The following is a 17,242-nucleotide window of genomic DNA, read 5'->3' on the forward strand; positions in this document are numbered from 1 at the left end:
CAGTCACAGGGTAGCAACATGCAGAGTTTAGCCAAGTAGCCAACGACAAAAACACCACTGTACTCGGGGCCTGTTTGTTTGCCCCCCATGGCTTACAATCAGCAATCGAGCCACTAATTTTCATTGCTAATGGGTGGGTACCTCTGTTTTTATGCTACGGCTGCACTCACTGCCCACGCTCTTCGAAAGCAGAGTCCCAGTTGAGTGATTAGGAACACAAACTAGTTCGTCAGTATGAGCAACAGCTTCCAGTGGGAACTCGCTGCCCCGCAAAATTTCACGTGTGGTCATCTGTTTCGTTTCGTCCTTGCGAGCGTTGATTATTCAATTATACACTCTATCAAAATCGAAGGTGCAAATGGAATTCTGTGCAAGTGTAACAGTAAAGATTATGCTGATCTATTGTGGGTTTCTATTCCTCCGCTTTCTTCGGGAGCGGGCAAACGGATCAACCCATGTTCTGTCTTCCCTTGCAGCCCGGTCCCAGCGCTTCTGGAAATCACGAAGCTCCGATCGTGATTTTCTCCGGATCTGCAAGGTCGAAACAATGTTGTGGCAAACTGTGAGGACTGATCGATTAATGGCATGCAAATTCTGATGCGTTGCATAATCTGGATAGCTAGAGCTGATTATTACGCTGTTATTGTCAACTGAAGGGAAATAAAAAAAATTAGGCCCAGCGAATGCTAGACCGGTTGGTCTGGTTCTGCACTTTGCACCCTCCCAGCCAGAGTTCGAATCCCCTCGGGGCGAATTTGTTGGTCGGAGGAGGCGCAGTTTATCTGCGCGTTGAAAAAAATCCTATCGTCTGCCCCACGCCAAAGCACAGGTCTAAGGTCAGCCTAGTCTTACGGGAGCTGCGGTGCCACTGTGTATGGATGGAACAGAGGTTCGGGGGTTTTCTCGACCTGCGTGAGAAGGTCTTCTTCTTAAACACAATGCCCGGGGCTGTCTTACCCCCGCGGGTTGAGTTTTTTTTTAATTTCATGTGTTTTCCCATAAAAATAAACTAATTCAAGTGAAGTGACAGGGTTTTGAAATCTGAATTTTCAGCTTCCACCGACATTTTTCGAGTTAGACACTTGAAACGATGTACAGTATACCAAATGCTTTGTTAGCTCACCTTTGTTCGCATATCAAGGCCTGGTGCCTTCCCCTGGTAAATCATAAAAGGTGTCAAGGTCGCAGAATAAAATACAGCAACATACGTAGTATGCATCAAACTTTTCTTTAAGGTCAGGCACACAGAACATACTCTCGTTTTTTGGACTTGAGCTGCTTTCTGACGAAGTGGCTGGGCATTTTTGCCACGAGTACCATCCTTCCAGAATTTAAAAAAAAAACAGAGGAAACATTTTACATTAATTTGCACACCAACAAAGAACATTCATAATATACAGATAGAAGGCATAGTATTATCAAAAGACATTTCCTTTAGCCCCGTTCGCTGGTCTGAAACTTGGCTGGAAAACACTGTTCCGGCTGGTTTGTTGTGAGAGAAAAACATTGTTTGGCTGGTTTGGTGAACAGTGTATTGAGAGGGGGGATCAGCCGGCGGGCTGGTCTGATAAGACCAGTGAACGGCCCCAAAGTTCCTAGTTCCCATAATAACTTTACCTCATAAAATATCAATTATGACTCTAGCCGAACTGGATAGATGGCTCTAGTAACTCTCGGGAGCGAACGGATGGGGTTAAAAAATCCCCTTATCTGTCACACGCCAAAACATAGGTCTAAGAACCAGCTCAGGTTCTCACATAGGTGATGGTGCCGCTGTATATGGGTGGGGCAGTTTCGGGGGTTTTCTCGACCTGCGTGAGAAGGTTACCTTCTATCTTAAGTAGAATGCCGGAGGCTGTCTTAACCCCACGGGTCGAGTTTTTTTTTAATTATGACAAAGGGCTTTTCTTAACTGAGGTCAACCCCATTTCCAATACTCCCATAACAGAAATACAGAAGTTTGATGGCATGTAACCAGTTTTATGAGGAAACAAAGGGCTTTTGTTCTCATAAAAAAAACTTAATTAAGGATTGTATGAATTATGCACAAGTGCAGATGAACCACATTTTTTTTTCTCTGAGAAAACACAAAAGCTTGCGTATTATTGCATTAGGAAGCGCAGCTCAAATTCATGGAATGTACTGAAAAATATTGCCATGATCTATTGTTCTTAGACATAACCATGTTTTGTATGCAAGAGTTGCAGGAAACACCAAGGTTCTAACTTGCAGCAACAAAACAGGAGTTAAGACAAACCTTTGTTACTGTAGAACCTCCTAATGTCTGCACTCCTCGGTGAACTATAAATTCACTATCAACTACGCCGATGTTCTTTGTCCTGTCACCCTGAAATCAGTTTAAGAAAAAAACTCTTTTTTTTTTGAAAAATAAAACTTTTATTTCAAGTCTTTACTAAAAAGACGACAAAGTTTGCTTGGACAATGAGGTCATGAACTCAGAATGACTATGTTAAAAGATGCAAGATGCATAAGAGCATAAAGAGGTACAAATGTTTCTATTCCTTTATATATCACCTCGGGCAAAAAACGATAACTTTCAATAGATTACCATACAAAAATTATATTAATTGAACAGATGGAAAATAGTGCTATATGATTTTTCTTGGGAATACTGATCATAATATATAATTTAAAATAAACACTTTTTTTTGCATGGACAAAGGTCAAACGAAAACTTTCAATACTTTGTGCTTTAGATGAACTTAAATTATAAGGCATGCCACAGTTACTTGAACAACATTTTTATCAAACCTGAGCACAATATCCAAACTTGTAATCGATACCCCATCCATGGATAAGATCATTCTGTATAAATACAATGTAGATATATTAATATCTGGAATACTCCACAAAAATCAATCAGGTAAAACCATAAAAGACAAAGGAGATTATCACATAAAGTACTTTTTTTTTTTCAAAAACAGCTTAAAGACCTATGAACTAATGTGGACTCATATTTGCCTGTGTCCCTGATAAATGCAGCAGTGACAATGCGTGGAGCAATGAAGGTATGTGAAGGCACTGTAGTGAGTTCATAAACACCTATAAAACTAGGACCATAAAAACACTCAACCTACGGGTGTAAGACAGCCCTCAAGCATTGCATTAAGAAGGTCGAGAAAACCCTCAAACCCCTTCCCCACCCATACACAGCAGCACCATAGCCCATGTGAGAACGACCACGATCGGGGCTGGGCCTTAGACCTGTGCTTTGCCATGGGACAGACGAGATTTTTTTAACCCTAGCCTGAAAATTCGCTCCCACGGGGAGTCGAACCAAGGACCTGAGGAGTGTTACTCAAGCCACCTAACCAACTCAGCTAGAGGATAATAATACATAGAAATAACATGAATCTAATTCAAGAATTATCCACAAGTAATGACACAAAATGTTGACGAATGTAGCGTCAAAACTGACCTTGTGATTTGTGAATATTATAAATCAAAAAATATATTGTAGCCAATGAGACAAGTAGTTAGCTCCTAGCTTGTATATATCTATTGCTTCTGCACTCCATATTATTTCAGAAAGAAGCAAAATATAAAGACATCACACATATCAGAAAGAAACAAAATGTGAAGACTCAACACTAAGCCCAGGTTAAAAATTGTATTAGCTTTGCCTGTTTGGGTTTCCACCCCTGCTTTTCTCAACATGGTTACTCACGGTTAAGCATGTTCCAAGTATTCCCTGACTCTAAATTCCAAAATAGGAATACGATGCACATGGACATCTAATGCTACACCATAAACCATATTGTACAATTCATGCTCAGAACTTGTGGATCACTGAAAGGAAAACAGTCATATTGTCTGGTACAATAGAAGTTCAAATACAGAACATGGTTAAGAAATCATATGAAGATAAAGTCTACCTGGATAAGATGCCACACACATGGCCAAGCGGACTTTGAGAAAACAGGCGCCATGCCCTCGACCCATCTATAGATCAAACAAACAATTATCATGTCATGCACGGCTCTCAATCATATTTGTCATATGCATATACCATGGTTGGTAAATAGTAAGACAATTCTGGTGAAAATCGATCATGCGGTAAAAATGTCAAGAGCTAATCAGCAATTCTGTTGTAGCATAAGAAAGGGTTCAAGAAAGAAATACCCAGAACAAGGCGGTCCTTCTCTTGAACACTGTTTGTTAGCCCGGCTAACTCTTCTGTCAAAATACACATCGTGTTTGATTTAGTTATGATGTAACCACACATTTCCAAAATAAAAGTTGCACTACATGAACTTACCTATGAAAGGTCTCTGTTTTTTTACGAACAGTTATTCGGTGATGAATTTCAGAAAGCTTAGAGTCAAGACCTGGTTGTGATATCTCCAGCCCTTCTGATCTAACTACATTTAAGTATCTGAAAGGAATCAATGCATTAGCTAAATTGGTGCAGAGAATGGAAAGATCAAACAAACACATTTGGTGTGTGCGCGCGCGCATTTGTGTGTGGAGGGGGTTAGCATAATATGCCGTTTCTTCACAGATTTCTCCTATATAGAACACAAAATTAAGCTGGATATTTTCAAGAAATTGTTTGCCGCCTAGCACATACATGGCAGGCTGGCACTGGCAGCAGAAACATCCAGAAAACTGTCATTTTATACTAGTAGTTGCCCGAACCAAGATTTAAAAGTCCAATAAACAGAACTCTGATGTGTCCGTCTTTACTCTTTTTTTTGTTGTTGCTAGGCATTGATAAGTTTGACAACATAAGGTTGGTACCATGTAATACAATTACACAATACCTTCTCGGGTTAAAGTTATCAACTTCCAGATCTTCATCCCAAAGAAAGATGTACTGGTACATGGACACAACAGAAGGATGGAGGAACCTCTTTGCAAACCACCTATAAAAACAGATACCTTGTCATCTTATCTTGAAGCTAAAATGAGAGAAAAGGCTTGCCGAATTTCAGTGCAAAGGAGGAGATACCATACCATTTAGTCTGGTTAGAAGCAGCTATATGTATCACACTTTTGCTCCATGGTAGATCATTCCACCCATTGACATTCCCATCATAATGGAACAATATAGCTGTAAAATTTTCTGGAAGAAACTGAATAATCAAGAGTCACATGACAATTTTACGTGCAAATTACCGCTTAAAGAGGTGTAAATGAAGTACCTTCTTCATAATAGCATCCACACTTTTTTTCTGATTTATACCGGCAGCAATAGCAATCAAAAACTGATCACTTTGTTTAGACTTCTGCTAGGACAAAACACCCACAGAGCATTAAATAACTAAACAAATAAGATTCTGTAGTTATGAGGTGGGAACAGCTAATGCTTGTTGAGTTTGAAAAGTGAAACCGACAGAAATATTGTACTGGAATCAAAGTTCGTCAGGTATATATTGTACTTAACTAACCTTTGACTGCGCACTTGTCAGCCACAATGGCTTCAACTCCATGTCGGAGTTAGACTCCACTATACCATGGGGTAAATAACCAATCCTAGCCTCCGCTTTTTGAGGCACCTTAACAGCGTCTCTGTCAGACACCTGATATTTACATTGGAGGCGCAAATCATATCTTAGCAACAGAGGAAAATCTGCCTCTGGTTAATAGGGGGGGAAAAAATCTTGTGACTTTTGATGGAAGGAAATGTGTTCACATACCGTCACTGTATCAAATGGATGAGATTTTGCTTCCAACTGTAAAGTTGCATAATCACATAAGATTAATCTTTTATGTTCAGAGAACTCTGTTATTATACAATAAACCAGGGGATATTGATGGTTACCGATGTCTGCTTATGTTGAAAGTTAGCCATGTTGTACACCAGGAATATGATTATCACGCACAGGACGAACAGATGCAACCGCAGTTTCATCTTAGGACACCTATCGCCCCCCTTACCATTCTGTACAATCAAAAGTAGGTAGCAATATAGTATCCTGACCTCACACTCAACCAACCTTAAGGGTTCAGAAAATGTAGATGCCACTAATAAGTAAGGAATCATCAAAAGAACACAAGCAAGCTCACCTTATCTTTCAAGACACTAGTTTTCTGTGTACGACTGGAAACAGATGGATCGCCTTCTTATGGTGTCAAGAAGCAACTCAAGCAAGTGAGGATCATTTCATGACGCCCTGCTTGCAGGATAGCAGGCCAAAAAACAGCGTAACAAACAGTATCATTAATAATTTCATAATGGAAAGATTGGCGTGCTGCTTAGTTCAGGCACATCGACCACCACCCACTGAACACATCGACCACCACCCACTCAAACAACCTTAAGTCAACAGGTTCCAGGCACACATCAGGTAAAAAAAAATACTTTAGCATCTCTTTTCTCCATATTTTTGCTGGTAAAACGGAAAAGGGGAGGGAGCTAACTAGGTGGTGAAATCTCGAACGAATAGATGAACGTCCGGTGAAAGCATCATGCGTGATCTCGCTTTTGTTGTTCGGAGTGCAGCAGTGCCCCCTTGAAGCAAATTGACAGCAAAGGGGTGTGACGAACGCATCAATGACGAGTGGAGCAGGAACACTGACGCACTGGCCGCGACCGAATTACGCTACACTTTATTAACCCACCCCTCCAGACTCCAATTCCAGGCTTCCAGCTCGGGAGCCACCTCGAGACAACGAGGGCGTCCCAAGAGATCGTTTCCTAAATCCCAATTACAGGTAGGAGCACCCAAGTCCCAAGGCACGATCAGAACCAATCCATGACATACCAGGTGTAGCACGCGGATATTTGTACTATCGGATTGAGTGAGAACAAAACGAATTACCGCGGCGGCGGGAGGAGCCGGAGATGATGCCGCGGTGGGCGGGAGGCCTCGGAGCTGAGCGCGCAATGGGCGGTGGTGGAGCCGTGGAGGCGCCTCCAGCCACTCGTCACACGTGTGGGCGCCTTGGCAGCGAGGGCACCGCTGGTGCTGATTGTGTCGCGGCGATGCCGGGCAATGGCTAACGAAACGTCTCGCAGTGCCGGAGTCCGGAGGGATTGGGAAAGGTTGGGTGGAAGTTGTGACGGGGACGGGCACGGGCGGAGGCGGCCGCGGGAGGGAGCCAGAGAGCCAAGAGCCCGAGGAACAGCGCGACAGCGACGGTCGGGTCAGAGCCTCAGAGGAAACGCGACGGGTGGCGCCTCGCCTAGTTCCACCCGCGCTGCCCCCTCAGTGCTCGCAGCGAGCGCCCCACACGGCATCCTCCGCTCGGGTGACGAGCGCGCAGGCGGCGCAGCTGCCGTTTCGGCCACGCCCGCGACCGGGTTTTCCGCTCGGTTTGTTGGTTCCTTGCCTCGCCGCTAGTGCGTGTGCCGTGTGCACGACGGTGACGCACGGCCCAACGGATGCATGCCAAAAGAGCGACGCACGGCAAGCGGCCCAGCATCAGCCCAGCACTGCCGCTTCTCTTTCTCGAAGCCAAGAGCCGAACTGTTCAACTGTTCAAGTCCTTGCAGTCTTTCCTGTCTGGTTCAGTCAACAGGTAACTGTCGGTGTTCAAGATCAGTTCACATGGTATAACAACTTAAACTATTACTCCCTCCGTCAAAAAAAAAAACGCAATTACCTGGACACGCGGACGGAGGGAGTAAGCATTACACAGTCAGACATGTATAGCCTAACTCGGATAATCTCTACAGGAAAACGAGGGTTCCCTTCTAACTGTCCTTGCTCCTTACAAAACAACATCAAAAACAGCTAACCCCTTCCTGTTACGCCAGTTTGAATACTGGGACAAAAACTTTTTTGTCAGTTAAACAACACTGGAAGGGGCCAGCCTATGATATATTTAAGCTGTACACAGTTTCACCGGCATTGAGCTGATGGTAGCTTCACCGCCGGCTCTTCTTGCCCCCTTTGCTGGGGCTATCCTCCTGTGCTGCCGCACTCCTCTTCCTGCCTTTGCTGGGGCTATCTACCAGTGCCCCAGCACCCCTTTTCCGGCCTTTGATGGGGCTATCTTCCTGCGCCTCAGCAATCCTCTGCCCACTCTTTGGAGGCCGACCCACACCTCTCTTCTTGGCTTGCTCATTTCTCTGTATAGTCTTTTGATTAGCCAGCTCATCACTGCAAGGTCTCTTGCCATCTCCTTCCTTGGCAGTAGTGTCCCTTGAAGAAACCTTGATTGCCCTTGCATCACCAGGGCCAGGGTGTCCAGGCTGCAGGGCTCGAGCATTCTTCTTTACTACAGGGGCACCAGCTGTTCTGGTCTCTCCATGGCTTTTCAAGAACAAGCTTGCACTCTGCTTCACTGTTTTGCATGCAAAGTCACGAAGCTCAACCGCCGCCATGTGCTCCAATGTAGCCTTCGGGTAGAAGGCTATTACATTATTGATGAAAATGAGCATATCTCTCAGGAGCTCCTTGGTGCAAGAGATTGCGCCACTCTTGACCTTAGAGTGAAGTATTCGGAAGTCCATATGCCGGCGAATCATCTTCTTATATCTAGCTCTTTTCCTCTATATAGACGAAAAGGTAAGGAATCAGATGAAATTCAGTCCATAAGTGTTCATGCTATTTCACAGACCTTGAGAATGATTTGACGGAACAATCGATTTGAGAAGTACTCCCTCCGTGCCAAATTATAAGTCACTTCGACTTTTTTAGTACATCCACTTTGCTATGCATCTAGATGTCTAGATACATAACAAAATGGATGAACCAAAAAAGTCAAAGCGACTTATAATTTGGAACGGAGGGAGTAACATAATCAACTATAGCCAGCTAGTAAGAAAATAACCATAATTAAAAACCCACAAAAATCTGAGTTGAGTAACTAGCAGGAAAAAAAAAACAGCGGAACCGTTTTAATAGCAGTTATAAAAGTATTAGCACCCACATGAAGTATCCCATCTCTCAAATGACCTAAGGAGTCATAATAGTCAACAAGTCCTATATTAATCAGTGAAGTATATATATACAGATAATTTAGACCATCACTGAGGCACTGAAAAGTGATGAAACTCGGTGAACCCATCATACCTGGGTATCAAGTTGGCGTTGCAACATTTTGCAGTCATCTTGAGTCGATATAGTATTCAAAATTTCTGCCAGCTTCAGTTTAACTCTCTCAATCACAAGCTGGCCACATTCTGCCTTTGGAGATCTCAAGCCCTTCTTCATAACATCAGATCCTGCTTTGGGAGTTTTCAAGTCCTTTATAACATCAGGTTCTACTTTGGAAATTTTCAACCCCTTCTTCATAACATCAGATTCTGCTTTAGGAGTTCTCACGCCCTTCTTCATCAAATCAGATTCTACTTTGGGAGTTTTCAAGCCCTTCTTCATTATACCAGATCCTACATTTGGAGTTTTCAAATCCTTATTCATCACACCAGATTCTACCTTTGGAGTTTTCACACCCTTCTTCATAACAACTGATTCTACATTTGGAGTTTTCAAGTTCTTCATGCAGCCTTCAGACGAACCCTCCCTCTGTATGCATGCTGTAGATGTAGGCTCACCATCCCCACTACTATCACCACCTTTCAGAAGTGTCCTTCTAGCTCTCCTTCCTCTTTGTTTTCTAGAACCCCAAAGCAAGCCATCTTTGGGACCGACCTTTTCAACTTGGGCCCGGGGATATGACTCATCTGGTGATGGATTGATAGCTTGAATTGAATCAGTATCACACTGCTGCACTTTCTGAGATTTCTGACTGTTGCTTGCTTCCTCTGTGAAACTAGCAGCTGATGATCTATCCCTGGACGTTTCTTTACCTGAGGAATTAGTATCTGCTGTATTTTCGGAGCGCGGACATGATTCAGTATGACTGGTGCGGCATTCAGAACTCCCATCAACATGTTTGCTATTGCTGAGGCTTTGAATAACAGATTGGAGGGATCTGGAAGAGTAAAAGGAAGATCACACATTACCAAAAAGTTGGCAAAGTATCAAACAATGACTTGCCTGGATGAAAAACAATCGACAAAGATTATATCTGGGATAGTCAACAATAAGAACAAAATATAAATAGCTCAACTGAACTTCAAAAATGCTCTGTGAACAAATTGTCACTAACCCAATAGAATTTTCCGACTTCTCCAAATCCCTTTTGAGTTCAGCAACTCTCTGCTTACGAAGCTCTTCAAACCAAGCACTGCATTGAAGCAAATAGGATGATCAGAACTCAGAAAAATATAAAATGCTTCACATCAGAGTTATCTATTCAACTGCAGCCATCTGAAAGGCAGTGCAATGCCTGCATTGTTGTATAAACAACTTATTGCTTATGGGATTGAGAATCCAATCTTAAAGCTGAGGTTGTTGATCACTAAGTGGTCTATGTTTTAGTATTTTCCCTCTTTATTCTCTTCCTTGTATATTATCCATTCTTCAAACGGTTGGTTATGTATACTTGTGAAGTAGTAAGATGCAAATTTAAAAACGTGAATCACCAACTTGCGAATAGAAAGAAGTGCAGGCATTTCTGATTGTTGAGTGCAGAAGCAGACATGCTGATTAGCAACTACTCCCACGTTCCAAATTATAGTTCACTTTAGTTTTGCCCTACATCAAACTTCTCTAATTTTGACCAAGTTTTTAGAAAAATACATTAGCATCTACAAGTTCAATCAAATGCATTGTCAAGACAAATTTCATGAAGAATTTAATGAAAATAATTTGTTATTCTAGATGTTGATGTATTTTTCTATAAAGTTGGTCAAAGTTAGACAAGTTTGACTTAGGACAAAGGCACAAAGCTAAAGTAAACTATAATTTGAGATGAAGTATTGTTGAATATGATCAAAATGTAGCATGCTGCTTACATGTTATCTTTTAGCACAATAGCAAAGACTCTACCCGACTGTTATATTTAAAGATTCACAAAGTTCTTAATCAGCTCATAAAAAGGCTCAAAATTCATATTATTTCAACTTCTCTAGATATATAATGATATGCAGTAGTTGTTCTATGCCACTCATCCAATTTGCAAGGTCATGTAATGGACAAGAAGGTACAAAGCATGAACATCACACGATCAAGTATCACTTACTTGCATGCAGAGTACCGCAACTGTATCTCTGCAAATTTTGCTTCACATTCCTGCAGATATTAACAACTGTACTTGATCAGTCTGCCATAACTTCCAGATGATAATAAAACAGTTGAATTGCAATGCAATCAGAAACAACTTGATGTGTAAAACAAACTGCACAAAAAACGCACATTGATAGGCTCAAGGTTCTACTACATTTCACTGTTGGAAAAAGGCAACATAGTAGTAGCACCCCAAAAATGCCTAGGAAATTATACAGCAGCAACAACAGAGCCTTTTAGTCCCAAGCAAGTTGAGGAAGGCTGCCTGGGAAACTATCTTGTTTCTATGAAAATAGCTGTCATCTAATAGTGTGCTCCTCGTGTGTGAACATGAAAATACTCAAATAGTGCACATCATTTCAATGGCTATAAGAACATGCAAGCAGAAATTTGTGCACAAACCATGCAATGTGCATTGTCATGGCATTGCTAATTACTGTATCGCACTTCATTAATGCCTACATGGTTGTTACTGGGCTTCCCCTTGTTCAACTCAAAATCATTGCATGGTAAATCAAATCCAATCACAGCCTACTTAGGAACCAACCATCTACGACCACAGAAATTCAGCATTTATAGAATCGCATAGCTCTACGGACATTGCAAAATCAAGCATTCGCAGAGGTAGGGCCACGGAACCCTAGCCTCGATATTAGCTGGAGACAGTTATTCCGCACCGGTGGGGCCCTAGGGCCATGCCCTAATCCGTATCCGAGTCGGTCTCGAGCTGTAAACACGACCTAGGGTTTGACAGGTTGCGGGGTTGTACCTCGGGCGAGAAGGTGCACGGGGAGCGGGTCCGGAGCTCGTCGGCCACGGTGGCCCACGCTGCGCCCCCATGCCGGAGCACTGCGCCGCCCAGCACCAGCTCCTCCCACGTCCCCCAGCCGCCGCCACCGCCCCCTCCCACCGCCACCACCACCATCGGTTGCCGGCTCTGGTCGGCTTGATCGCAGGGGAGACGGGCGGTGGATAGCCAGTAGGAGTCGGAAAGGGAGGTCAGGAGGAGAGGTGGACAAGGTGTCGGGTCGTCGCGGTTTCGGGGCCGGCGGTCTGGTTTCCCTGCCCCGCCTGCTGTTTTTTCGGGTTTGGCTCGCGTCGCGTGGGTGATGGATTTTTCATTTCTGGGTTCGCTCCACTTTTTTTTCCCGTTGCGACCGTGGAGTAGTGCATTGGAATTCGGAATCGGATGACCCGATGGGGACTGGATTGGGTCCGTGTCGGAAAAAGCACTGGACTGGAATTGGATTGCAGGATTGGACTTTAAATCCGACAACCATGAATTGGATCAGAAAATTTTCAGCGGCATCTCAACAAAAGGAGCAAAAGATAATAATGCCTCATAGACACGGAGTGAAATCAATCGTCGACACGGAGTGACCTTTAACACGAGCAAACTCTAATATATTTGTTTGACGTCTTGGTATTTACATATGGTCTAGATAACCACGCATAATCACACCAAGTGATCTGGAACCGGGCACTGAGAAATGTATTGTGCAGACTACAGAATTACAACAATAGCTTTGGACTATAAATTGACCAGAGATTCAGAGGAGTATCACTGACAATGGACAAAACGCGGTGCAATCTTTGCATCCTGCCATTGTGTTCCATCCATCTTGCGTTGCCCAAAATATCCTACTACCGCATCAATGATCATCAAAGGCGTCTTGCAACATGGCCAGAGAGAACTGAATCTGGCAAGAAGCTCCAAAACGAGGTGCATTCTTGAATTCTAATTTCTAAGCACGGGCCTCCACATTTTTCCCTTCCTTAAGGGATCGCCTACATGGAAGCCCTTGATACACTACTTACCATGCGAGTTAAGTCTTGGACAACTTCAGACATTGGTGGCCTGAATTCCGGTTCATGCTGCATAAAGTTTAAGGTGTCACACTGCATACCTTCATGCGAAGAGGATGTCAGATGTAGGATCAAATGTTTTTACCTGAATGCAGCGGCTAATAATGTCAGCGAAACGGGATAATGCCTTTTCAGAACATTGTCCTCGAATGGAGGGATCAACCATCTTCGCTATGGCATCAATATCATAGAGTTGAGAAGTGGCCCATCGCACTAGATGTTGTTCAGCTCGTGGACGTGAACTGCAAATTCCATTCCATGTGAAGTTGTTAGATTCCTTAGGTCAGAACTCAGAAATCATCTTCAAGAAAAATAAATGTGCCAGATGAGTGTAAAAAAATGGATTTGTGTTCTTTATTTCTAATGTTACCTGTCATAAGGTTTACGCCCTGTTAGAAGCTCCAACATAACAACACCGAAGCTGTAACATCACTTCGATCACTTACTGATCCAGATTCATGCACTTCAGGTGCTTCATAATGGAATAAGGTGCGTCCGGACAACTGTCATGCAAAGTAAAATAAAGGTTTATAAGAAGATGGAATAATAGCATTCCCTCCCTTCTCATCAAACATGGATTCCACTATTCACTACTTTGAAACGAATTGGCAAGTTTTAATGAGAGCAATATATAATAAGTTCATAACCAAAACTCAAAGAATAGCATTGTATATGGAACTTTAATTTTAAAGCATCAAAATATAAAGAAAAAGATAGCCCACTAAAATCACATATGGTTACAAAATGGAAGGAGAAAACAAGCATGAGGTGGCAGGTACAGATGCAATAGAAAACTGTTACAGGTCAAAAAAACATCACGGCATAATGCATGTTTTAGTTATGTTTAGGTTCATATTTGTCTTAACAAATGTGTTGAAGTACAAATGAATTGTCCACAATCATACGATTTTGCAGCTCGGTATATATAAATGTGGCCAATAGTCCAATACAAACCCGTTTCAAGAGACTGAACTAACAAACAAAGATACAATAGATAACTCGGGATTGGCAAAATAGAAATAGCACCACCTTTAGTTACAAGCATCCTTAATAGGTAAGAGAAAATCTAATATCAAAATATTGTGATTAGCATTATTTTACCTGAGAAACTGATTTTGATGCTAATGATGCAAGGCCACATTCAGAAATATGCACAACTAAGGTGCTGTTGAGAAGAACAACAGATGGTTCAAAATTTTGATGTACAACTGGTGGTTGGCAACTGTCATGAAGATGTCTGCAAAAAGAAAAGATATACACAGCATTTTCAGATATCTTTTCAAATCACAGCACACAAATAATAATTAAAAAAATAGGATAGGGGCAATTTTATGTCTTCATACTGTAATGCTTTTGCTGCCTCCGCAGCAACTTGGAGGCGAGCATTCCATGATAATGGCTGCTTGAGTCATCTACATGACGAAGTTCATCATGTAGGGTCATCTTGCTACAGTACTCATAGACAAGTAATCGCTGCTCAAACTCCGCACAGTATCCAACAAGACCAAGTATGTTAGGATGCCTCAGTTCAGAAATCCTCACAACTAGCTCAAGAAAGGCATCTACTGGCACTTTTGAGTTAGAAGTGTCGATCTTCAAAATTTCCAGTAGCTGCTTAAAAAATGAATACATAATTTCAGAGCTGATAACTGTATCATGAACCCAACTTGAAGATAACAATTACTTGAAGTTTTGCTGAACCATTTACCTCTCCATCAGGAAGCTTTGCCAGATATACCTTACCAAACCAGCTGTCTCTTATGATATTTTCCTCACTGAAACTATTGGTATATTGTTGGAGGGATGCAATGGAGAAGGACTTGACAGTAGTCGTCGATTCCACCTTTTCAACTGAAGGTACTCTTCCCTTTCTTGTACGAACACTTGATTTGACAATGACTTTTTCAGGTCCGCGGTGCAATCGGCTGCGGGGGATGCAGTTGGTCCTCAACAAAATTATCAACCTTTTCCATATCAATCACGTGCTCTTTTTTATTCATTGTAACAACCCCAGGTACAGCTGCCATGTGATTGTTTGTGTTAACTTCCGTATGCTAAAATTTGCAGTGCACTGGAATAATAATTCTGGGTTCTGATGCAACTGAATTTCAACTCATTTACCTGCCATCGACGAATCTAAGTTCTGCCCATCCCTTCGACTTGGATCATAAACCACATTTGAAGTTTTCTGCACAAAGCATTCTTTAATGTAACAGATTGAGGAAATGTGGGGCCTCATATGCCAGTATATCTGTTAATTCTCCTGTATTCAAACTTACACCGAAATAAATAATAATAGTTACAATTGTGTGCATTTTCTTAGGGTTCAAGTCAGTCACCTGACGTTGGCATTTTTAACTTCTGCTCCTCTCTTTCATCAGAAACAACATTCGAAGCTGCTAAAAATATTGAAGATGTTAAAGGTAAGAGGAAAAATCAGAGAGAAAGAGATATTACAGAATAGTGTCAAGAGAAAGAATTGGAACCTTTCTCAGCACTTATTTCTTGAGTTTAGTGGTGACTCCTTCATTTCTCACCAACTCCTTGATTTGAGGCCTCTCCAAGCTTCTGAGGTACCCTTCCTATCTTGTTTTCTCATATAAATATCACCTCTCGATTTTTTTTCTTTGTACTTGGATAAACCGTACATTGCAAATTAGCACAAAGAACTACTGCTAATACCACCCCAATAGAATATATCCAACTAATTTGAGGTGTAGTATGTTTTCCTGATCCTGAAGTACTTCCACCTGGAACACTAGAAGAATGTGCAGGTTCTTTTGAGGGGACATGCCCTGTTGAAGGTGGGACTGATGGTAATGGTGTTGGCCGCCAAGGGAGGCTGCGCAGATGGAGCTATGCTGGTATTGAATGGGTTCCCATCCTTCCTGGGCAGTAAATTAAATTATATGAACACTGTGCCCCCGCCAAAAAAAGGGCCAATCAAGGAGGTTCTGAGTTCTTACTTGAAGTTTGGCAAGTTCGTAATTTCACAGGCACGGGACCAGAGAAAAGATTGTTTTCAATGTTCCTGTTGAATTAAACAGTTGTCATGAAATAAGGCAGAAATTTCATTTCCCCAATTCATTTACCCTTCAGGAAAAGAAAAACAAGAATCTATAATGGAGTGGGCATACAAATCTTGGAAAGGGAGATCTTGCAACACATTAAGGGTTCCGGATATTTGATTGTTCTGAATATGTCTGCAATGATTGTAGAAAATGAGGTAATTAAACATAGTGAAAAGTCCATCACAAATGATAGTGCAATAGGCTTTCAGTACTCACAGGCTAGTCAATGCTGTCAAATTTCCCATTGAAGGTGGCAACGGACCGGTCAAGTTGTTGTCAGAAAAATCTCTAATTAAGATTGATTGTCATTGATAAGTAGCTTTAAATTATCTGTAGAATAACATTGTTATCCAAGTTAGAGTGCTCTTACAAATTTGCAAGTCCAGTGAGTGCTGAAAATACATCTGGTATCGCTCCAGTCAAATGATTGCTATTGAGTGACCTGCAAAATGAAAGAACATAGGAGGGACAGATTGAGAAACTATCATAGCAAGTTCTAATTTTCTAAAGGCCTGTGAATTTGTATTGGCAGTAATATACTTACATGCTTGTCAAAAATGTAAGGGACGACAATGTACTTGGAAGGCTACCACTTAGCTGGTTAGCTGAAAGGAAACTGTGATTGACAGAAAGGTCTTGTAGTAAGAAAATAATCATGCAAATGGATGGAAAGAGCAATAGAATGCTCGAGTAGACATACAATCTCTGCATTGTGAGTGGTAGACCATCTGGTATGGTCCCGCCGATATTATTGTTGCTGAGATCCCTAAATGAGGTAAATCAGGAAGCGTTAAGTGCCAACTTGATAGAATGTCACGAATTCTGAACCCAAACAGACTGGCATCACAAACTCTACAATTGTCAGCTTACAAGGTGATTAATGATGTGAAATTCCCCAAAGTGTTGCCCAGCTGTCCACCCAAATTTGCACCGCTGAGTACTCTACAAGAAGAACATGCTACATTGTTCAGTTAACCAAAAGGACTCACTGAGTTGAAATACTTCAGGAAAAATACATATGCACTGATCATACATGGAGGTGATATTTGACGCTACACATGAAACACCCTGCCAGTTCTCATTGCAGGGGTCACCACCATTTGAAGTCCAATTAGGCAGCTGTGGTGCTCCAAGTGCCGTGTACAAGCCATTTATCGCAAACACTGACAAGCATAAGAAAACACATAACATGGAAATTGTAGCGAGTCAGTAAATTAACCCATTTTCATATCATTGTAAGCATAAAACACACAATCTCAATCT

The 17,242-nt window shown here is 42.0% G+C and overlaps 2 protein-coding genes and 1 pseudogene across 4 annotated transcripts; all 3 read right to left on the minus strand.

The window, feature by feature from the left end:
• Positions 1–246: 246 nt before the first annotated feature.
• On the minus strand, positions 247–7,252 carry LOC136542463 (uncharacterized). 3 transcript variants are annotated; one of them, XM_066534921.1, is made up of 16 exons: positions 6,786–7,252; positions 6,031–6,083; positions 5,786–5,905; positions 5,661–5,696; positions 5,412–5,543; positions 5,166–5,249; positions 4,978–5,096; positions 4,785–4,886; positions 4,280–4,396; positions 4,144–4,197; positions 3,897–3,963; positions 2,773–2,826; positions 2,258–2,347; positions 1,256–1,321; positions 1,124–1,156; positions 247–531 (listed from the first exon to the last, which is right to left on the minus strand). In XM_066534921.1, the coding sequence occupies exons 3-16, from the start codon at positions 5,873–5,875 to the stop codon at positions 400–402; spliced, it is 1,176 nt and encodes a 391-aa protein (XP_066391018.1). In that variant the 5' UTR covers positions 5,876–5,905; positions 6,031–6,083; positions 6,786–7,252; the 3' UTR covers positions 247–399. The 3 variants fall into 3 exon arrangements, with proteins under 3 accessions (XP_066391018.1, XP_066391019.1, XP_066391017.1); XM_066534922.1 differs by having other exon boundaries at positions 6,031–6,086; XM_066534920.1 differs by having other exon boundaries at positions 6,031–6,137; positions 6,786–7,251.
• Positions 7,253–7,481: 229 nt separating this feature from the next.
• Positions 7,482–12,163, minus strand: LOC136542467 (uncharacterized). The gene is made up of 5 exons (XM_066534929.1): positions 11,812–12,163; positions 10,999–11,048; positions 10,024–10,101; positions 8,985–9,846; positions 7,482–8,461 (listed from the first exon to the last, which is right to left on the minus strand). Exons 1-5 carry the CDS (start codon positions 11,965–11,967, stop codon positions 7,835–7,837), a joined length of 1,773 nt encoding a protein of 590 aa, XP_066391026.1. The 5' UTR covers positions 11,968–12,163; the 3' UTR covers positions 7,482–7,834.
• A 239-nt stretch (positions 12,164–12,402) lies between these two features.
• On the minus strand, positions 12,403–17,170 carry LOC136544456 (protein STRUBBELIG-RECEPTOR FAMILY 3-like; annotated as a pseudogene).
• Positions 17,171–17,242: the final 72 nt, after the last annotated feature.

This window comes from Miscanthus floridulus, chromosome 3 (genome assembly GCF_019320115.1).
Source record: "Miscanthus floridulus cultivar M001 chromosome 3, ASM1932011v1, whole genome shotgun sequence".
In the NCBI taxonomy this organism is placed as follows: domain Eukaryota; kingdom Viridiplantae; phylum Streptophyta; class Magnoliopsida; order Poales; family Poaceae; genus Miscanthus; species Miscanthus floridulus.